This window comes from Chelonoidis abingdonii, chromosome 22 (assembly GCF_003597395.2).
Source record: "Chelonoidis abingdonii isolate Lonesome George chromosome 22, CheloAbing_2.0, whole genome shotgun sequence".
Taxonomy (NCBI): domain Eukaryota; kingdom Metazoa; phylum Chordata; order Testudines; family Testudinidae; genus Chelonoidis; species Chelonoidis abingdonii.
This window is the reverse complement of record NC_133790.1, coordinates 16,503,805-16,526,305: the sequence shown is the minus strand read 5'-3', so window position 1 is coordinate 16,526,305 and position 22,501 is coordinate 16,503,805. Positions and strand designations below refer to the sequence as shown.

At 40.5% G+C, this 22,501-nt stretch overlaps 2 protein-coding genes across 4 annotated transcripts in view; one reads left to right on the top strand and one right to left on the bottom strand.

The window, feature by feature from the left end:
* DGCR8 (DGCR8 microprocessor complex subunit) overlaps positions 1-22,483 on the top strand; it is a 35,681-nt gene extending 13,198 nt beyond the window's left edge. For 2 of the 3 annotated variants that reach the window (XM_032771162.2, XM_075060042.1), the window contains exons 4-12: positions 756-898; positions 3,025-3,307; positions 8,435-8,632; positions 14,627-14,728; positions 16,016-16,114; positions 18,251-18,333; positions 20,896-20,996; positions 21,559-21,665; positions 21,901-22,483. In XM_032771162.2, the coding sequence (XP_032627053.1) occupies positions 756-898; positions 3,025-3,307; positions 8,435-8,632; positions 14,627-14,728; positions 16,016-16,114; positions 18,251-18,333; positions 20,896-20,996; positions 21,559-21,665; positions 21,901-22,106 (1,322 nt within the window). In that variant the 3' untranslated portion in view covers positions 22,107-22,483. The remainder of the gene's footprint in view (positions 1-755; positions 899-3,024; positions 3,308-8,434; positions 8,633-14,626; positions 14,729-16,015; positions 16,115-18,250; positions 18,334-20,895; positions 20,997-21,558; positions 21,666-21,900) is intronic. The other variant, XM_032771163.2, reaches the window with a different exon arrangement.
* Positions 3,335-22,501, bottom strand: part of TRMT2A (tRNA methyltransferase 2A) — a 48,077-nt gene continuing 28,910 nt past the window's right edge. Inside the window, exon 13 of the transcript XR_012654744.1 lies at positions 3,335-3,438. The gene's annotated coding sequence lies outside the window, so the exon portion shown is untranslated. The remainder of the gene's footprint in view (positions 3,439-22,501) is intronic.

Here is a 22,501-nt window from a genome sequence, read left to right as displayed (position 1 = left end):
AATACAGAAGAATCCAACTGAAAATAGTCTAAATTAGATTTAAATTCAGTCTAATTTTGAGTGCATTTTTAAAAATGCATTATATTGTATATAAAATAGAAACCCCCCCCTTTTTAAAAAAAAACAAAAAAAACAACAAAACACTGTCCTAACCGTCAGTTGGCATAGTCTGTTCTGTGATTTACAAGGTAGGAAAAATGAGACCATGCTGCCTTAAATGTGAACATAAGTATCTTTCCCTAATATTGTTTGGAGTTGTCGCCTTTATAAAAAGATATCTGATCTAAGTATGAAAGATTGTAGGGTGAAATCATGTTTGGGTTGTGTCTTGACTGAGGGTGAAAAAGTGATTCTTAATTAGTCTTTGATAGCTACAGAAATAACCATTTAGGAAAATGAACGGTTGGCTATAGAATCTATTGCGATTAAAATTCAGAGTTTTTTGTCTAGTTAAATTAGGCTAGGTCATGGCTAAATTAGCTCCTGCTTTTATCCACCTACATGTGGGAACTTGGGAAGGGCACAGTATGGTGGTGGGTGATAGCACTCCAGTAAATAACTAGGTACTGTACGAATACTTAAGAAGTAATCTGTGTGGAGGATAAAAGTACCTGTAGCATTTCTTAGTCTTGTAATGAGCTTTTTGGTGGAAGAATGTTCTCAGGATATAGAATTAGAAATTAATTTTTAATAAAATCAGATTACATTCAAAAACAGTGAACCGTCTACATGAGTTTCTTTTTCCTCTCATAAAGGTCGTGGCCGTCCTCCTACGGAACCATTGCCTGATGGATGGATCATGACATTCCATAACTCAGGCATTCCTGTATATCTGCACAGAGAATCCAGAGTTGTTACCTGGTCCAGACCTTATTTCTTGGGAACAGGAAGCATAAGGGTAGGGGTCTGAGCTGCTAATTATTATTTTAATGGTTGAGTTATTTAAAAATATTAGGTATCTGTTTATGTATTTATTTGTAATTGGTCAAAACAGTTTTGGACTTATGCTTTGGGGAATTTTTCAGACCTTTTAGATATGGTCAAATAGGGAAGTTTTGTTTTTCGAACAGTTTTATCTGTGTTCTTAACACCTTATTTCAAATATGGTTTATTTTTTCACTGTCCTACAGTTTGGGCAATTAAAATGGACTAGTCAGTCTTACTTTCTGGTTCCCTTGTTCTACCACAACACTGCAAAATTGTGTTTTTAATACTGCAGAGGTATATCTAAATTGTGGGTATTCGTTCTGTTTAGAGGGTCAAATTATAGTTTAAATTATGGCCCGGGAGTCTCATTCCCAGAAGCAGACATGTGCTACCCATATACAGCACAACTCCCATAGATTACAATGGGAGTGTGCAGAAGCTGAGTTTAGTGGTGTTAAGGCAATTTAAATCAAAACATTCACTGAATTATCTGAAAGCTTTCCTGTTAAGCTTTGTAAATATAAATATATTTGTAATTTAACAAAATCTTGACTTTTCAGCCTAAACTATCTTTTTCCTTTTTAAAATCAGAACTTTCATCAAAAGGAGTCTTGTTTCCGAGAAGAGGTGGGGAAGCATAGCTCTACCTAGTGTTTCTTATAACAGTTGGGGTGCCCTGGGGATGAGTGAAGTATGAGAGCCTAAATGGAATTATGTAATTGTACTGAAAGTTATTTGATAGAAACTTTCTTATATTATGTTTTAGTTTGAGTGAAGTACTATATTTTATTGGACCAACTTCTGTTGGTGAAAAGACAAGCCTTGATCCAACAGAAATTGATCTAATAAGAACAGCCATGCTGGGTCAGACCAATGGTCCATCTAGCTCTGTTTCCTTTCTTCTGACAGTGGCCAGCTCCAGGTGCTTCAGAGGGAAATGAACAGAGTAGGTAATCATCAAGTGATTCATCCCCCATCACCTATTCCTAGGTTCGGGCACAGAGGCTGTGGGCACTTCAGAGCATGGTTTTGCATCCCTGTCCATCCTGGCTAATAGCCATTGATGGACCTATCCTCCATGAATTTATCCAGTTATTTTTGAACCCTGTTATAATCTTGACCTTCTCAACATCCTTTGGCAAAGAGTTCCACAGGTTGACTGTGCATTGTGTAAAGAAATACTTCTTTTTGTTTGTTTTTTAAACCTGCTGCCTAATGATTTTATTTGGTGACCCCTAGTTCTTGTGTTATGAGAAGTAAATAACACTTCCTTATTTACTTTCTTCACACCCATCAAGATTATCAAATCCCTCCTTAGTCAGCTTTCCAAGCTGGAGTCTGTTTTGTTAATCTCTCCTCATATGGAAGCTTATCCTTACCTCTAATCATTTTTGTTGCCCTTTTCAACTTCCAATATATCTTTTTGGAGATGGGGCAACCACATCTGCATGCAGTATTCAAGATGTGGGCGTACCATGGATTTATATTGAGGCAATATGGTATTTTCTGTCTTATCTATTCCTTTCCTAAAGATTCCCAACATTGTTGTTGTTTTTTTTTGGTTGATTGCCGCATCACGTTGAGTGGATGTTTTCAGAGAACTATTCACAGTGACTCCAAGATCTTTCTTGCGTAGGAACAGCTAATTTAGACGACTCATTATATATACAATAGAGAGAGAGAATAAATTAAATAAATAAAAAGTACATGTTTTTTCTAATGCATTTATCAACTCTGAATTTCTGATAGTACTTCAACCACCTTGTATATCTAATATTCTGGGACTACCACGATTACAACTACACTGCCTGCAACTGTTTGTTCATTTGACAGCACTTTGTAGTCAGTTTCATTGTTTCTCCTTTCCCTTAGTTACCCTTTTTTTTACTTGCTTGCATTCCCCATAGGGCAACGGGGGAGAGGAGCACTTAAAAATCAGAAAATGTGACTTTAAAAATGTTGGGCGGATTCAGAGATGGTTAGCGCAGATTTCTAGCATCACAGCTACTTCTAACGCATCTTAAAACTGACTAGATTTGTCTTTTGGTAATTTCATGATCCCTAAACTTATAAATTCTTGTATAATTATACTTACAGAAACATGATCCTCCCTTGAGTAGCATTCCCTGTCTGCATTACAAGAAAATGAAGGACAATGAGGAAAGGGAACAAAACAATGACATAACCCCAAATGGGGAAGTATCGCCTATAAAGCACATAAACAAGTCTTCGGAACTGGACTGCCAAACAGAGGAGCCGGACTCCACTGCTGCTGATTCTGGGCCTTTAGATGAGAGAGAGCCTTCAGGAGGTGATGCAGCACCAGGAGCCTTAGGACAAGTTAAGGCCAAAGTTGAAGTGTGTAAAGATGAATCTGTAGGTAAGTGCTGAAAGTCGTGCCTACTACTTGTTAGAGGAGGGGATTGGCAGTAAAGATCCCTGGATTTTATTCCTGATTCACTGCTTGACCTCGGGCAAGTCATCACATTTCTCTCTGCTTCAGTTCCTCATCTGCAAAAGGGAGGGATAAATACTCACTTCAGTAAAGCAATGTGATCCTTAGTGAATGGAGGTATATAACTGTGGAGTATTTTTGAGGATTGCTGAGGGTCAAAATGAAAGGATCTTTTAGCTATAGAAATTTGAGAATTATCAGAATATAGTACTGTAAACTTGTATTTTATGCATTTAAGGACTATTTAGAGGAGACTTAAATTATAGAATAAATAAAAACTACCACCACTTGGGTCATCCTTTTGTAAAGTATTAATCCCATTACTCATCTGAGGAATTGTCTGCACATTTGCTGTACTGATTTAACTATACTGGTTTGCATCCGGTTTTCTTGAAGCACAGCTTGCAGTTAAGCTGGTATAGTTTATTCATGTATATTCAGGGGAGTAAGCTATACTAGTATAATTGCATGCCAGCTAGTGGTTATATCGCTTTACCATTTTATTCATTTATTTAATTTTTAACAAAACAGAAAATTACATCCATACCTGAAATAATTTTTGTATCTATGAAGACAGGTCTGAATCCCTTCCCTGTCAACTTCCAATCAAGCCTCACTATGTGCTCTGTCAGTGCTTTAACTTGGTGGGTTAATTAATGTATATTGCTGTTTCTCAGAAATACTGCTGTGGTTTAAAGGCTAGCAATGGGCTGCATTGTCTTTTTTAAATTTGAAGCTTACCCTTGGCTTTAGACTACAAGACTCCTTATGTGTAAAGATTAAATAGATTGACCACATAAGCCATCATAGAATTGTGGAATCATAGATAATATTTGCAAACAAAAGCAATATCCACAATAAGCCTTTACTATCCTCTGTACATGTTCCAGCAGTCAGCCCCTCTTCTAAAATCCAGGAAGTGAAATGTGGGTTGTTCAGTGTTATTGGAAAGCTAACAATTCATGTTCTGACAGAGGAGACCATATTTGGACTTCATCATTAGAAAACACCCTGCTAGGAGCTTTCATCTACACCCTTTTTTAATGCATCTTGAGGGGAAGGGAACTCTGTTGCTTCTACTAATTGCATCTGCAACAGTATCCCAGACAGGAGGAGGGGCTGTGCCTCAAGTAACCAGGTCTTAAATTGTTTCATGTTTATAGATTAGAATTAACACCTTAAACCAGGGTTTAAACTGGCCCTCGAGCTCCTGCTGGGGAGCGGGATCTGAGGCCACTCGCATGCACATGCTGATGCTCCCAGAAGCAGCAACATGTCCCCACTCTGGCTCCTATGTTTAGGGGCAGCCAGGGGCTTCTCCATGCTGCCTCCGCCCCAACTGCCACCCCTGCGGCTCCCATTGGTCGGCTGCCGGTGTTCAGGAGGCTGGGTGGAGCTCATGGGGAGGCTGCTGACATATTACTGTGGCTCTTTGGGAATGTACCTTGGTAAATTCTGGCTCCTTCTCAGGCTCAGGTTGGCCACCCCTGAAACAGAGTCTCATTAAAGTAGTATAATTATTCAAGATGATGATATTGTGAACGGACTAAGGCTTTGTCTACACTGGAAGTTCATCGGCATTTTGTCATTCAGGGGTGTTAAGCTCCTCCACTTCCCCTCTCTCCACCCCCCCCATGACAAAAGTTTTACCAACAAAAGTCGCTGGTGTGAACAGCACCACAGCTGCCGCTTGGGGGGGTGGGGATGGAAGTTTTTGGTTGGCAGGAGAGCTTTCTCCTGCTAATAAACAGCAGAAACACTGTGTGCCATTTAGTGGCATGGCTGTGGCGGAACAGCTGTGTCGCTAAAAGCAAAGTAGTGTAGACAAAGCCAAAGGCTATGTCTACACTAGAGATCTTACAGTGGCACAGCTGTACTGCTGCAACTGCACTGCTGTAAGGTCTCCCATGTAGCTGCTGTATGCCAATGGGAGAGCTCTCCCACCAGCATAATTAAACCGCCACCAACGAGCGATGATAGCTATGTCAGTGGGAGAGTGTCTCCCACCAACATAGTGTTGTCCGCACCAGCACTTTTGTCAGGGAAACTTGTCAGGGGATGGGGTTTTTTGAGTGTGTGGGGTTTTTTGTTTGTTTTTTTCTTTCACACCCATGACCGACAAAAGTGCTAATGTAGAAATAGCCTACGATAGGGTCTGTAAATTTCTTAAGCAACAAGTTAAAATGGGTTTCTTTTTAAACTTGTTTGAAAACTTAAGTTTAGTACAGAACTGTGGGGAAAATGCAGATTATTTCTAATAATATGGAATATTGTAGTAACTAAATAAGAATACATGAACTTGAGCTCTCCGTTTTCCCCAAAGTATCTTTAAGAAATACCTGTTTAGTATTTCAATGTTGTGAACTGTTCCGATGGTCTTTCAGTGAACTGCCATTTTATTGATGCTTCCTGGTAAGAAGTACATAGTGCTGAGGTAGTTTGTGCTAAATGAAGTGTCTGCCCAGCAGAGAGACAAAGGAAGCTGAACTGTAGAGAGAACCTATATTCTGCAATAGTATAGCAAATGTAGATGAAGGTGGTGGTTGTATCTTAATAACGTCCAGGGCATCAGCTGAGAATAAAATAAAAAGGCTTGCTTTTACAGTTACATGGTGAACTGCATTTTAGAACCCTTTGCTGACCTTTTTGACAGCCCCCGTCGGGTTGCAGGCTTGGCTTCCTTCACCTTTTCAAGGGTGGAATACTGTGGTTCAGCCACTCTTGGGCTGGATCTCTGGATTACAGTCTCCCTGTTTTCCAACTGTGTAAATGTGACTGGCCCAACTGTATTTGGCACCTGCAAGAAAGTCTCTCTCCAGGGGCCTGTGACCAGTCAGATTAAAATTACTGGAATTCTATCAAAAGGTACTGTTTGTTCATTCAGAGGAATATAACAAGAAGAGAAATGGGTTGAAAGAACAAAAAGCCTATACAACAAATGTCTTACCTAAAACTTTTTCCTTTCCTTGCATTTTTTTGATAAGTTCCAGTCAGCCAGGTGGTTAAAACACTGGACCAGGACTCAAGGCATGTTCCTGGCTCTGGCACTGGTAACCTTGGGCAACTCACTTCACCTCTTTGTGCCTCTGTAAAAAATAGGTTAATGATACTGACTTCCTTTGTAAAGTACTTTTAAGAAATACTAGTGAAAAATGCTATAAAACCTAGATGTTGGTGGTGGTATTAATTCTGGGATGGGAGAAATAGTCTGAGTTGCTGCTTTCTCTGCATTTCTCTGTTAGTCTCTCTTCCAAAGGTGCTCCATTCCTTCCTCTGTAGCAAGGGTTTTTTAACAATTTAGTGTCCCTAGGCTGTGGCCTGGGGAAAATTCAATCCTGTTAATCTGGCAGGAGCCAGAATGATAAGCATTTCCCATTAATAGTCCCCTCCCCTTCATCCCTCCCACTTCTTTTAAGGATCATTGGTATTCTCTAGAGGAATCTTACCTTGTCATTGTTTTGTTTTCTGCTGATTCTCCCTAACAGCTTCCTTTTGTACTAACTCCATGTAGTTAGTATAATATCATAGGAGTAAACTGAGATACATATTATGACATTCTGGGATGCAATCCAGACCAGTGAGGGGCTGTCACCCCATCCTGCAACCTGGCAGGGCCGGCTTTAGGACGTGCGGGGCCCAATTCAAAAGAGCTGCCACTGAAATGCCACCGAAGACAGCGGCACCGATTGTGCTGCTGCCGAAGATAGCGGCAGTTTGGCTGCAGCTCGATTGGTTGCTGCTGCTTCCGGCGGCACTTCGGCAGAGGGTCCTTCCTCGGCAGCAGTTGTCTTCCGGGGCCTTACCTTGTGAGGCCTGATTCGTGGGAATCCGGGGAATCATCCTAAAGCCAGTCCTGCAACCTGGGGTGTCCCTCAATGCTTTGTTGCTGTAGCTCCCAACCTGGGCTCCTCACAAAAAGCATGCAGGTTTACACCCCGAGTGTCTGTGTTATAGATGCAGTCCTAGTCCAGCAACTCTGACCCCGGGAGCCTGTCCAAAAACACCAGCCACACTTTGGCTTCTGGCAGTCTTGGTTACTAATTGCAGGACAGTCCAGATATATTAGGTTTGTTTCCTCTCTAAGGGGATCATTATACAACAGCTTGCCACCATAAATGGAGATTCCCGTACAGTTCACAACACGTAATTAGCGTTGTTTAAAGAATAAAACAAGTTTATTTAACTACAAAGAGAGATTTTAAATGAGTGCAGATGTAAGGCATTAAAGTCAGAAATGGTTGCGAGAGAGAAGGATAAAACACTTTCTAAACTTAAACTAGATTGGTTCATGGTAAAATTCTTAACATAGGTTCCCGGTAACACCGCTGACCCAGTTTTCAGGTCAGGATCTGCTCACAAAGTCCATAGGCTGTTTCTTTTGTAGTCTTAGGTGGAAAAGAGAGAGATGGATAGGGAGAGAGAAGGTGGTGTGCCTACCCTTTCCTTTTATAGTTGTCACTCTTTGAAATGCATTTTCCTGAGGGTTACCCCTAGATAAAGTTCCTACCAGCTGTGGAGATGGAGATATGGAGTCGTGTTGTGAAAGAGGTTTCATGCTGCTGTTTGCTAAAGTGCAGGTTTGCCTTCTCTCTTGTTGTCTCAAGGACCTTGCTTACTACTCGCATGTAAATTGAGGTAAATACACATTTCTTTAAGACCTGCTTGACCGATTGTGCCTAATCACGGATGAGGATTTGTAAAACTTTGTTTTTAAAAAAGGACTAAGCTGAAAATTGTTTTTGTTAAAAATAGACTTGAATAAATATGGTAGGAACAAGTATAGAAATTACGTTCTGAGAAAGTTTTGTAAAGCCTTGGGAACCAACAAAACTGCACTTTCATTGAAAATATATAAAATATTAAGTGTTGGACACAGTGGAGGGTTAGTCTTTTTTTGGCAAAGGTACAGCAGTTTCACATGTAATAAAAGGAACGAGTGATTGTACAAATTAATTAATGAAAAATTGCATGTAATCTTGTCCTTGAGAGTCTGCAGGCGGGTCTCTTGCATGGGGAAGTATAGGAATAACTGGATTTGATTATTTTTCGTAGACCTTGAGGATTTTAGACACTACCTTGAAAAGCGTTTTGATTTTGAACAAGTTACCGTAAAAAAATTCAGAACCTGGGCTGAGAGACGACAGTTCAATCGTGAAATGAAGCGGAAGCAGGCGGAGTCTGAGCGTCCTATTCTGCCAGCCAATCAGAAACTCATTACCTTGTCTGTGCAAGATGCACCTACAAAGAAAGGTAAGTTTCATCTAGTTGAAGTTAGAATTTTTGAAATTTGTTATGTTCCAGTATTAAATTTGACTTAAAGTATAGAAGGTGTTGATTTTCTATAGGGTTCCATGATTTTAGGAAGTACTGGAAGTTTATAGTCTTGGTTCTGTTTTTGTATCTACTGTGGTCATGGAAAAAGTATTGTCAAAACACACATTTACTATAGAAAACATTGCGTAGAAGGTACACATTTTTGCTTACATTGTGAATCGTTAATGAAATGTCATCTTCACAGCATCTGTCCTGAATCAGTTAATGACAAGGATTATTTTTTTTAGCAGGTTTGTTTAAAAATCACCAGCTACAGGTGGTAGGGTGTTTGTAATTTGTCTTTAAGACTTCTTATCTTTTTTACTCAGTCATTCCTTTTCCACTGCTCTTATGCTGTATGATGTAATGATATTTATTGTGCAATTTAAATTTGCATCATACTGGAAAAAAAAGTTCTAAAGAATGGTTCTTTCAGCCTTATTGAACTTAACCATAGTTGGTACATACTTTTCTGACAGCATGCACTTTGGCTGCAAAAGCTGGGAGTCCTACAACACACTAAAGGCTAATAAGGCTGCTGTCCTGCATGGAAAACTCTGCTTGACTTAAGACAGATTGTAGGATGTACTCTAATTTTATTTATACTGGTTGCTCTGGACTTGAAAGCTGGTGAAGCCTTTCCTTATGCTGTCGGGGAAATAACTGGGGATCTCCTTGTAAAAGGACTATCTTTTCCAAGTTCTTTTCTGTTGCCTGTAATGCCTGCACTTGCAATTAAAGTAAAACAGAATTCTACAAGAGAGGATTTTGATTGACTTCTAACCTTATTTCAGGTCATAAGTGCTGTGGCAGTGCTGAAATTTGTAGAATATTCTTGTTATAGCCAGATGATGCCATGTTTTCAGCATCTGTTTTTATTCATCAGGAGAGAAATAGCATGTGATGCATTTCTGAAACTGACTTTTAAAAAGAACTCATTTAAAAAAAAGCTAATTTGTACTCTGTGCTTGCCAGAAATAGTTCGAGAAGTAAGGCTGGGCCAAACGTATACATAAAATATTAGTGGAAGAGATGATGTTTAACTGTTGCCTTAATATGGCACATAGTTTTCTTCTTTGAGTAGATGCAGCCATGTATTCCCCTCAGGTGTGTGCACGCCTAGCATGCCAGAACCAGAGAATTTTGTCTAGCAGTACCCGTAGAGGTAAGAGTTCCTTCTTACCACCCATGGCTGCAGTCTGAGCTCTGCATGGCTTTTGCCTCACAATCTCTCTATTTTAGTGATTTTTTTTTTCCCCCCTACTTGTATATATTTAATTAGTATAGTTTAGTTTGATTTAGCATTAGCTGTAATTTAAGTATTTCCCTGGTAATGCCTTCACCAGAGTTTAGCATTGACCATCGTGTGTGTGTGTGTGTGTGGGGGGGTGATCCCGAACATCAATTCCCACCCATGATGCTTGCTGTAGAAGCCCCAGTCAAGGAGCAGTGTTCAATTTGCAGCTCGTTGACCAGACTGACACAGGTGGTGAGGTATCTTTGTCTGAAGCAGCAACAGCTCAAACAGGCCATTTGGCCACCTTTGGTGGTGAGGCCCTTGTCAGATCTGAGGTTGCCTTCACTTTCTGAGAGTACTGCTGCGCATGTCCGGAAGTTGGCACTCCTCCAAAGAGACAGACGAATCATTCCCTGTTGAGTGTGCAAAGAAAAAGGTTGCATAAGACTGACCTGAGGCAGCTCCCGGTTGCATGGGGACTCCTGTGCATGCTCCAGAATGAGCGCAGATCAACACAGGGTAAATGCCAATGCATGGGTTGGAACAGGTACCATCAACCGCAACCCAGTACCATGCAAGGAGATCAGAGACCCCCATAGCATTGACTCTGTTTCCAGCCCCGGGGCATCTGTTGCGTCTGATACAGATGAGGTCACTAGCATCAACTGTTTCTGCGTCAGCAGTGTCTCAGGCAGCAACAGACCTCCTCTACCTTTGTCCCAACCTACCCCTTGGTGCGCAACTTTAACAGAGCTGTGGCTTTTATAGCCCCGTTGACTGGGCAGGCAGCTGAACCTCTGAGTCTGTCAACACTGTACGCTGAGGTTTCTCCTTTACAGTTAGTGGAAGTGAGGCTGGTGCTGGGCTTGGTGTAAGGGACCTCCCTAGCCCCAGCAATGTCTTTGGCACTCCTGTAACTGGCACCGCTGATGGTACCCTGGCAGCAGTCACTACCCTGCACTTCAGCACTATCAGTTACTTTGGCGTGGCTAGTGTCTTCAGGGTCAACATCACTTCCAGCACTGGAAACAATGAAGGCGTACTTGGTGTGTCTGGTACCATTTCCACCATCAGCGCCAGCTTCCTCATCATTCTGGGCTATGGACTCACTAGTGAGACCGGTTGCTCGTACCTGCAGGGCTTGCTCCACCTTTATCCCCTGAAGCCTGGGACTCTTTAGCGTCCAGGGGCTGTTCACGGAGTGCTGTGGGTACCAGGATCAGCGCTCTTCTTGCTATCAGGTTGGGGGTCCCTGGCCTTGCGCCTACAAGCCACCAGTAGCCTCCATGGGAAGAGGAGGTGCCACTCCTCATCTCGCTCAAAGGTGAGATCACTAACCAGATCTGTAGCATTATCTTGATCCACCACAGGCACTGGTGAGCCTCCAGCATCATTCTATCCAGGCCCTTCAGTCCTAGAGCAGGATCCAACACAGTTAACCACTTCATCTTCATCCCTGGACGAATCTGTGGTGCCTGGCTCTTCCTCCTCTTCATTATTTCAAAGTGTACCAGTACCTTTTGCAGTCTATGGCTGCTTCTCTAGGTATTTAAGTGGAGTTCATGAAGGAGAACTCCTACAAGTTAGTGGATATCCTACAGATGACTGCCCCTGGGAGAGTTGCCCTTCCTATTAGCCGGCTCAAGGAACACATTGTTAAGGTTCTCTAAAGCATGCTAACTTCAGTACCACCTGTGGTAAAGAACATGGAGAAGCGCTACTTTGTTCTGGTTCAGGGATTTGAGAGTTTTCACTCCACCTAGCATCAGATTCACTGGTCAAAACCACGGTGAACAAGGCAGGTTTAAATCCGCTCCCAGAGAAAAGGACTCTAAACAAATAGACTTAAGGGCAGGAAGATTTACACTTCCTTTTCCTTGCAGATGTGAATTGCTAACCAGCAGGTATTGCTGTTAAAGTACAATTTTGTGAACTGGACAGCTATGTCTTAAGTTTGCAGACCAGCTGCCTGAAGCCTCAAGAGCAGAATTTCAGGCATTTGTCACTGATGGGTGCTTGGTAGCTAAGACATTGTTGCAGTCCACACTGGACATCAAGGATACTTCAGCCACAGTGATGGTCTTGGCAATGACCATGAGAAGGGTTTTCTGACTGCAGAATTCAGGTATTGTTCCCAAAGTGCAGTAGGCCATAGAAGATTTGCCCTTTGATGTCAAGTACTGTTTACAAGGCTGATTACTCTGCACTCCTTCAAGGACTTCTGGGCTACCCTATGATCTTTGGGGGTGTACATGCTGGCAGTGCAGAGGGGCCATAATGTTGGTGGTCAGCAGCAGCAGTATTTTGTCCACAGTGCATTTAGGCTGCCTTTCCATCCCCTGAGGCAGCAGGACTATCCCAAAAGGGACATATATCCCATAGGAGGAAGTACTTGGAGCCAGGGTTTGGCCAGTCCACAAGCCCTCGCCTGGTACCCCCCTAAGTGCCCATTTTGACTCCTTGGTCCAGAGCAGTGTTCCAGTTGTCATTCCTTTCTCCCATCAAGAGAAAACTGTTTGCTTTATGTATTTGACAGTACTTTGTCTAGTTAGGATATAACTAATGTCTCTTGCATTAGTGTGATGACAGCATGCATGTACTGCACAGGATAGAGCTTGTGCATGGTCTTGTAAGAACCTGGAAAAGAGTATTTACTAGTAATTGCAGCAGCAAAGCTGAAACTGAATAGGCATAAGGCAGGCCTATGCACTTAAAGCAGATGTGGAGGACTGGCTTGTGTGTGTGTACATATTGCTTTTGGGTCCACCTGCTTTCAACCTTGCTGAAAAAAATATTACAGACATCAGCAAGGGAGCAGAGAAAACATTAAAAAAAAAATAAACAAACAAACAAGCCTCTGTGTGTGCATGCGCATGTGTGCTTTATGAGAAACTTGAACTTTCTGAAATTAGTTAAAAAAAATCAACTTGCATATCCCTCTAAGTTGGATCCAGTCCTTCTAAATTCTAATTTGATTGGTATCAGAATCCTTGGCCGTTGTGGTGCTCTGTCGTCATCCTGACATCTTAATTTGGCAGGCGTCACATCCCAAAAAAATACCAGGGCGCCATGCTTATCAGGTTAACAGGATTTCTTTATTGCTCAGACTTTCTGGAAATGGTTGGCTTAGTTCATTCTGCCTTTTATTTATTGTAATAGTTATTGTTTTTTAGTAAAGTACAGTTTATCTAGCTCTAGAATGATTAAACAGTCCCTTCATCGTAGTGACTTTAAAGCAGTTTGCTTCAGTGGGTATAAATGAAGCAGTTTCTTTGTTTCAGGGGGTGATTAACGAACAAAAGTCTTTTTTGTGTGCGGGGGCTAGAATCAAATGTGATCTCCCTTTCTAGGATAGTTCAGGGATAGTGTGTTTTGTGTTTCATGCCCAGCAAACAATTCCCTTCAATGTGGAGAAATATTCCGCTTCTTCCCATGAGAATAAGTGCAGCCTTCCAATTGGACCTGGCAGATCTTGCAGGCACATTTCTCTGGGGTAGGACAAGCTCCTTTCACTTTTGTGAGTTGGATTTGAAGACTATACCCATCAGGGAAAGGAATGGATTCATACATAACCCATTTTATCTTGCTCTGAGAAGATAACTTTTCTGTGGTCATTTGAGATGTTAGGTCTGATAGGAAGGAAAAATCAAGTGCACAATTACAAAATGGGGAATATAACCATCTAGGTGGTAGTACTGCTGAAAAGGATCTGGCAGTTATAGTGGACCACAAACTGAATGAGTCATCAGTGTGAGGCAGCTGCAAAAAAGCTAATCTGATTCTGGGATGTATTAACAGGAGTGTTGTGTGGAAGGAGGTAGTTGTCGCACTCTACTCTGCACTGGTGAGGCCTCAGCTGGAGTGTTATGTTCAGTTATAGGCACCACACTTTAGGAAGGATGTGGACAGATTGGAAAGAGTCTAGAGGATAAAGATGATAAAAGGTTTAGAAAACCTGACCTATGAGGAAAGATTGAAAAAACTGCATGTTTAGTGTTGAGAAGAGCCGACTGAGGGGCGAGACAAGTCTTCCAGTATGTTAAAGGCTGTTTATAAAGAGGACTGTGATCAGTTATTCTCCAAGTTCACTGAAGTTAGGTCAAGAAGTAATGGGCTTAATCTGCAGCAAGAGAGATTTAGGTTAGATATTAGGAAAAACTTCCTAACTATAAGGCTAGTTAAACTATGGAATAGGTTTCTAGAGAACATCGTGGAGTCCCCCTCATTGAAAGTTTTTAAAAACAAATTGGGAAAACCCCTTTCAAGGATAGTCTAGGTTTACTTGGTCCTGCCACAGCGCAGGGGGCTGAACTTGATGACTTCTCAAGGTTCCTTCCAACCCTGCATTTCTGTGGTTCTATGATTGGATGTCAGGAAACCTCAGTGGCTGCAGAAAAGTGAGTATCTAATAGGGCATGTTACAATAATTAGTGTATTTTTCGGTCTTCTCAGAGCTTGGTCTGAGATTTATTTTCTTAGTAATTGTTTTAAAAACCTTTAAAAAATGGACTCGGGGGGTTTAGTAATCCATATTTGAGGAAACTGCATTTATCATAGTATTCAGTTTCATGCATTTGAATAAATGATTGATAAGCAGGGCATTTTTAATCTCAGCTTGCAGTTTGATGGGTTTTTTTGTAGACAGTTTTTCAAAAGCCTGGAATTAATTAAATGGAATGACTTTATTTTCCCAGAGTTTGTTATTAATCCCAATGGGAAGTCTGAAGTTTGCATACTGCATGAATATATGCAGCGAGTCCTAAAGGTCCGCCCTGTTTACAATTTCTTTGAATGTGGTAAGTCTGCATGAATTCTAACTTCAGCACAATACCTTTGTTCAATGATATTTATTTTAATGCTTGGGTATTCTGAAAAGCAGCAAGAAATGGAGACTTTCCTACTAAGCATCTTGAGTATACTGTGGGCCAAATTCTAGTTTGTACAACAGAAGTAGCATAATTTTCTGCCTCCTTTTACCTGTCCCTTACCTGTGTGTGTTTGTGCACGCACTACAAAAGCAGTGTTACTATGTACCTCTAAGCAGGAAAAATACTCTGAAAGGAAAACTGATTTTAGTAATTTATTAATTTGACTTTCATCTAAAAGGAAGCCCCATTGAAATGTGGTAATCATAGCTTTTACTGTCTGACACTATTAGTCATAAGGGTAGAGTTTGATTATTTTACTCACGTCACTTAGTACCCAGAAGATTTGATTTGCAGCTAATTGAATAGCATGTCATGCACTATTATTGAACTGACTAGTGTTAAAAGAATACTTTTTAAAAAATAAACACAAATTGTTTCCCAAAATGGCCTTATATTAAAGTTAATGTAGACCTTTTAATTAAGAAATGTTTCTTAAGGTGTGTCTGTACAGGGATAAAAGACCTGTGAAACCACTGTGGCTGGCCTGGGTCAACTGACTCATGTTCGTGGAGCTTAGGCTGTGGGCTGAAAAATTGTTGTGTAGCTATTTGGGCTCCAGCCAAAGCCCAGACATCTATGCACAATTTTTTAGCCTGCAGCTTGAGCCCCATGAGCCTGAATCAACTGCCCCAGGCCAACTGTGGGGGTTTTTTATCCCTGTGCCAACATACCTTTTAGAATTGTAAGGTTTCACTTAATATAGTATATATTATGTTACACACAACACACACACACTTATGCTGGGATAGCCTTAGTAACTTTTACAAATTAATTTGAATTTTATTGCTCACAAAAATTAGATTGACTTTGACTAGTCAAAGTTCAAATAACTTCATTACAGCTCTTGCATTTCATGTTGTAGTTGATGGGGCTTGAGCTTCGGCCCTGAGCCCCAGCGAGTCTAAGCCAGCCTTGGTGACCTCATTAAAATGGGGTCATGACCCACTTTGGGGTCACAACCCACAGTCTGAGAACCCCTGCGAGGAAGAACAGTTATTTTTCAGATCTCTTGAGGTTCAGATGATGAGAAAACAAATATCCAAGTATGGGGCATTCTCATATTCTTGATGGTTTTATTTTTAGTGTGTGTTTTTAATGTGTGTTTATATTTAAAAGATTGGAATGTTGAAAAGCTTTTCTCTCCCACATTTTAAGAGAACCCAAGTGAGCCTTTTGGAGCCTCAGTGATTATTGATGGAGTGACTTATGGGGCAGGAACTGCAAGCAGCAAAAAACTCGCCAAGAATAAAGCTGGTAACATACATACTTCCTAAGTACCAGCCATTAAATTGCTATGCTTGCCTGCTTGTACCTCTGCTTTGGAGATGATTGGTTAACAGCAATGAGTAGGATTAAATTAAGCTTTTTTCAGTGCTCTATCGAGAGATGTATTTGTGTATATTTTTCGTAGAAAATGGTTAACAATTGATCTGGGGAACACTATTAAATTTATAATGAATCCTGTCTGAAGCAACTAACTGGGGGATTTAGAAACCTTGGATAAACTTCAGACACTAACATAAATACTAATCTTGGATCTTTAATCCGCAGATATGAAGTAATTCTCTATTTCTAGAAAAGCCATAAGATCTCATGAGATTTAAGATCATAAAGGGTGAACATATAAATGTGAAAGGTAAAATATAATTACCCAATTCTTGGCCTTCTGTGAAATTCTCTGGTCATTTTGATCATTTTGCTTGGTAATAAAAGCAGCCTTGCTTGGTAGTGTAAGCCATATGGAATTTAGTCTTTGGAGATTGGAATAATACCATTTGCTCCTTGTTTGCTTTCAGTTGTTTAAGATGTTGACTCTGTTCGGTAATAAATCTCTGCATGGTCTGGCACGTGGATACCTTAAACTTTGTACCCATCCCTAGGTTTGAATGTTTTTGAGGCCTGCTGCTTTCAAACTCTGGCTTAAGGGCTCAGAATGAAGACAAAGTATATTTTAAAGAGTGCCCAAGTGATTTAGGAACCTACAGCCTTGGCTATGCTTTAAAGCCATGCCAACTTTAGAGCTATACCAACAAATCTTCGTAATGCAGATGCAGTTATACAAGCAAAATATGATTTTGTTGATATAGTTTAGACTGGTTTAGCAAATGAAATAAGATGTAATTGCAAAAGCACTTTTTTCTGGTATAACTGCACCTATTCTTGGGCATTGCTGTCATAAAAGCATCACACTTCTAACCATCATAGCTGGCAAAATCTTTTAAAGGTAGACCTGGCCTTAGTCCTGTTGACTGTTAGTGGAACTTGGTCTTCTGTGTCCTTTTGAAAATAGAATTTAAGCACTTTTGAAAGTGTTTAATCTTGTGACTCAGGCTTTTGCCAGCAGCAGTTGTTCAGGGATGAGTGTACAGCTTAATAGTAATGAGTCTTTCAATACTGACTCAGTCAGTAAGCTTAAATACACTTCCTTAAATAAGTCAGTGTTCAGAGACTCTGTACTTATAAATTAATAAATTGTATGCTACATAGAAGCTTGGAAGGATTAGATTTTTATTGGTAAATGTCAATTTCATCATACATGCACAAACCAACTAAGAAAATTACCATCGATGATGATAAAAATATACATTTAAACAGTTAAAGTGCTGCTTGAACTTCTTAGAGTTTGATTTAAGGATATTTACTTTGTATATTTTGATGTGATGTTGACAATTTGTGTGTTAATGGTTATAAAGCTTTAATTCTTTGAATCTGTATGTCTACAGACAATTATTTAATGACAGCTCCCCATAGTTACTGACAACTGTGGACATTTAAATTGATAAAAATGGAAAAAATGCTTAAAAATAAACATTCAGATTATCTATATTGAAATTCTTCTTAAAAAAAAAAAAAAAATCCAGTTCTGCCAAGCCTCATTATAAAGTAGAAAGCAGTTTACTTATCTGTGAACTGCATCTCTGATAATCTTTCTTTCATTCTAGAACAGCAGTCTCCAAACTTTTGAGGGTTGTGGCCCCACCACTTACCCCTGTCTGCAGCCCCTTGGGGCCAGGGTCGTGGCTCAGGGGTGGAGGAGGGTAAAGGGGCCAAGGTGGGGCAGCAGCTGGGGCTGGGAGTGGGATTGAGGTTGGGGGCAGAGCCACAGCCAGGGTGCAGGGGCGGGAGCCAGGTTTGCGGCTGGAGACAGGACCAGAGCAGAGCTGGAGGTGGGGAAGGGATGAGCAGTGCTTCCTTCCCACTCCTGTGAGGACTGGCCTGGGCCCTGCCAATCCCCACACCCCATGGTCCTCTGCATCCTCTAGGGGGGCATGCCCCACACTTTGAGGACCTCTGTTCTAGAAAGAAGTTATGTTGACTTGTCATAAACATGCCTTTGTAGAATCTTTGTACATAGTAAATGTAACCAAGACATTAAATCATTTCCCACAGCCCGAGCTACACTGGAAATCCTCATTCCTGACTTTGTTAAACAGACCTCTGAGGAAAAGCCCAAAGACAGTGAAGAACTTGAGGTATAAATTAACTTGGCCTTCTGATATAAAATATCTTAATTTAAAAAGCATTAGATGCCAAAAGGCAGAGGATATGTGAATGCTGACTACATAGTCAGTTTCCCATTCAGATGGAAGATTTTAGTTTAAAGGCTTGAAATCTATAGTTACTACCTAATAGTCAAAAAGTGATAAAGGGTGTGAAGGGTTCCTTCTAGCAAGATCCAGCATCAATACCTTGTAGGAAATGCAGATCTCTCCGAGCCTTGGCTGCTGGGATTTCTACCACAGTATTGTCTTTAGAGCTTGCTTGGTGGGGGAAAAGGAGACCTCTGATCTTCTTTCATATTTGTTCTGATACATTTTGAAGTTCATCCCAAATCTGCTTCAGCTGCTAAAAATGACAAAGTTGCCAGCTTTATTCCTCTGACCAGAGTCTCCTGGTTGATACAAAAGGAAGCCAGTCTCTGTTTCTCAATCCCCTCCCTAGCCTCCATTTTGTGAGGCTTTCCTTACCTGCGAGTAACTTTTAGTGCAAATTGAAGCCATTAGTTTGCTGACTTCATAAGACAACACAGAATCCTCTTAAATTTGTTTCACATTTGGAAGGCTGTCAATGAAAACTTAAATTTTGCGGAAACTGATGACTTGGCTCTCATTGGGATTTGTCATGGGGTATTGGATTTTTCCAGCCCTGAACACAAGACAGTATTTTGTTTGGTTGTATGGTTTTTTATTTTGTTTTTTTCTCCTTCAGCGTTACAAAGTGCTGTCCTAATGTAGTGAAGGAGAGTCCCTCATGTTTTCAGGAAGAAACTATCAATACTTGTGATTTTTCTTATATTATCAAATACATGGTGCTTCGAACTGGGGGGAGGGAAATCCAGTCACATACAGATAGTCTGATACTATCATGGTAAACAAATTTTGGGTGAGAAGGTCTTAGTAGGGATGAGGTCTGTTTTTCCTTGTCCTCTTGATGATGTGTAAAAATGATAGTTATTAATATGTTTGACTTCTTCCACATGCTTAGAGTTGCTGAAAAGCACATTGGATAAATAAAATGTGTAGAAACTTCAGAAAGAAACCAGACTTCACTTGCCAAGCCTGTTTTGTCCCTTAACTCTCCCAGTTAGCTCTATCCACAGGGTTCAAGCCAAGCCCATGGAAGTGCAAGCAACAGCACAAATAAAAATTTACATAAAAGCTTTTAATAGTAGCTTAGAGGTAGATCTCTATTTAGACTTTGGCTGTTATAACCAGTACATGCATTGGAAGCAACTTCTTGTGCATTAACTAGTCCAGGAGTTTCCAAACTCTTTCAGTGTAGACCATTGCCAGCATTGTGGCAATTACAGCAATTGCTTGCAACAAATTGATTAAATTAGAATATTTAATGCATCTTTTAATGTGATCAAAGGTTAATCACTGTCTAATTTTGCTCCTAAATACATTTTTCTTCATATTTGTTTTTCTCCCCCTTCCTTTTTCCCTGTTTCCTGGGTCTCCTGTCACTTGCATATACTGCCTAGCCACTTGCTTTTCAATTGCTTCACTCGAAATTGTTGGCCTGCCTTGTGTCCCCCTGCATATTGCTCATATGCTAGTGGTTCCATTCCTGAGGCTGGCTCTTGTTTGCATTCTTTCTTGTTTTTAGCCGTTTCTGCAGGCCTCCAAGCTCTGCATTGCAAAGAGCACCTCAAATATCTGTAGAGAGAGCTGAAAACAAGGAGAGCCAGCTCTCCATGGACCACCAGAGAGTGCTGGTGGCCCACGTGTTTGGGAGTCACTGTTCTAGTCTGCCCTTCTATATCATTCCTGGTGAGATTGAGCTCATTATTCTTAAACTATCCCTAAAAAATGTGTGTCCGATCTTGAAATAATTGGCGACAGATACTGATTTAAAATAAGACCAGGAGTCACATTAGAAGGAACACTTTGCCGGAGTTTTCTGAGCCTGAATTCTCTGGGCGTGTTCATGAAATAGAAAGTGGATAGTAGCTCTTCACTATAAGAGGCTAATAAATCTCCAACCTCAAGGTGAAACTTTGGGCTACAAACCCGAAATCATGGAAAGTACTAGAAGGATGGTTTGGAGGAATGACACGAGGGCTATTTGATTAAAGTAGATAAAATATTATTTTAAATTTCTGATATCTGCCTAATTGAGTACTTTCAATAAATACCCATAAATCATGAGTAGAAATTAAAGAACAGTCATCACCTTGAGCCCTTTGTTTTTGCCCTGAAAAACCCTAAACAGAACAGGCTACCTAGAAAGAGAAACGGGGACAACACCACTCAGTAGTTGAAGTAATAAGTATGGGAGTTGGGGGAAGCTTTTATCTTATTATGGCCGACAGCCCAAGATTTTTTTAAAATGTAATATAAAAGCATTAAATCACAGCTGAGAGCTTCATTGTATTAGGCAATGATGTTTTCGTTATGTATGAAATTCCAATAAGTAGAACTGAGAACTACATCTTTTGTGGTAATGGGGGAGCTTAAAAGAATATGGTCAGAAGCTCTTTCTAATATACAGTAGAGGAACGAGTAAATTTTCATCTCTCAATTCTTTTGCAGTATTTTAACCATATCAGTATTGAGGACTCACGGGTATATGAACTGACCAGTAAAGCTGGACTGTTGTCTCCATATCAGATTCTCCATGAGTGCCTTAAAAGGTAGGATCACGTCATAAACATGCTAAGAAAGTTACTGATAGGCAAATTCTGCTGTTTGTTAGATACACTAAAGTGGGAAGGGTACAAGAGTCCCTCTGTTCCTTTCTTCCTCATCTGCTCCTATTGTGGCACCAGCAGGACGGTATACCTTTCCAGCACTTGTGAATATCAGTGTGGCCGCCCACTTACTCCGCCTGCTATGACCCTAAGGAGACATAAACTGCTGTTTAGCTGTGGTTTGCACCAGTATATATACTGCAGCATTGTGCCTTGCTCCATGTCTGGTATTGCTGCTCCCCCTTTGTAATGGTAGGATCTGGTCCTTAGAATTTTGTATTTATTTTTGTCTGTCACCTGAGAGGGGGTAGTGCTGTTTTTTGCAAAGCAGTACAGTCAAATTACTCAGAAAATGAGACTCCGTTAGCTTGCTTAATTTTTAATTGAAATTTACTGTACTTTAAGTCCAGATTCAATTATGTTGACCTCACATTGTTCAGTTCAGTTTATCTTTCTATGCAAGTTGCTTGGTTGACCCTTATAATACTGAGTTTTTGTGCTTAAGAAACCATGGAATGGGTGACACATCTATCAAGTTTGAAGTGATTCCTGGTAAAAATCAGAAGAGTGAATATGTCATGACTTGTGGCAAGCACACAGTGCGAGGCTGGTGTAAGTACTGTTCTTGGTTTTACTTCCTGTGCTTGCCTGCAAATTCTTTTTTCCTGCCCTCCTCAATGCTTACCTTGCATGAGTATTTTGTTGGTATGTGCGTATTCCACCCTTCAGTGTATACATCTTGAAGAGAATTAGAAATATATTAGTTCATGGATTCCCTTAATGTAGTTTTTATGTATACACACAATGTTCTAGTGTGATGATTGTGTGTTGGTTATCATTTGTACAGGTAAGAACAAGAGAGTTGGGAAACAACTAGCTTCTCAGAAAATCCTACAGCTCCTGCATCCGCACGTGAAAAACTGGGGCTCTTTATTGCGTATGTATGGTAGAGAGAATAGCAAGATGGTCAAACAGGTAAGCATGATTTTGTGGTTGCTTTGTAATCTACCCTGTAAAAAGTTGCTTTTTTCTGTTGTGATAATGAGCAGTTAAAAATGATAAAAATAAAAATTCCTCATTCCCTTCCTTTTCTTGGCATAGCTTTCTGGTCCTAACACTCTTATTCATCGCATGTTACTTCTCTATATTGATAAGTCACCCTAAAGGATCTTCTGCTTTCTGAACTGATTCTTGCTATTGTCATGACATAAGGTCAGCACTCTTTTAGAAAGGCAATGTTTTCTCAAGCTCACGTGTGTGCTATAGGGGTATAGGCTAAAATGGCTGGCTAAAACGGTAAAGCCAGTTTTTAGCAACTAATACACAGTTGACTTGTTGCATGCACCTTTTCACTTAAAGGAGGGTGGGGGCAAAGAAAATCGACCCTGCTTAAATTCTGAAAGATGTGACTATTTAAAAAATACCCAAGAGAGACGGAGTTTTTTTTT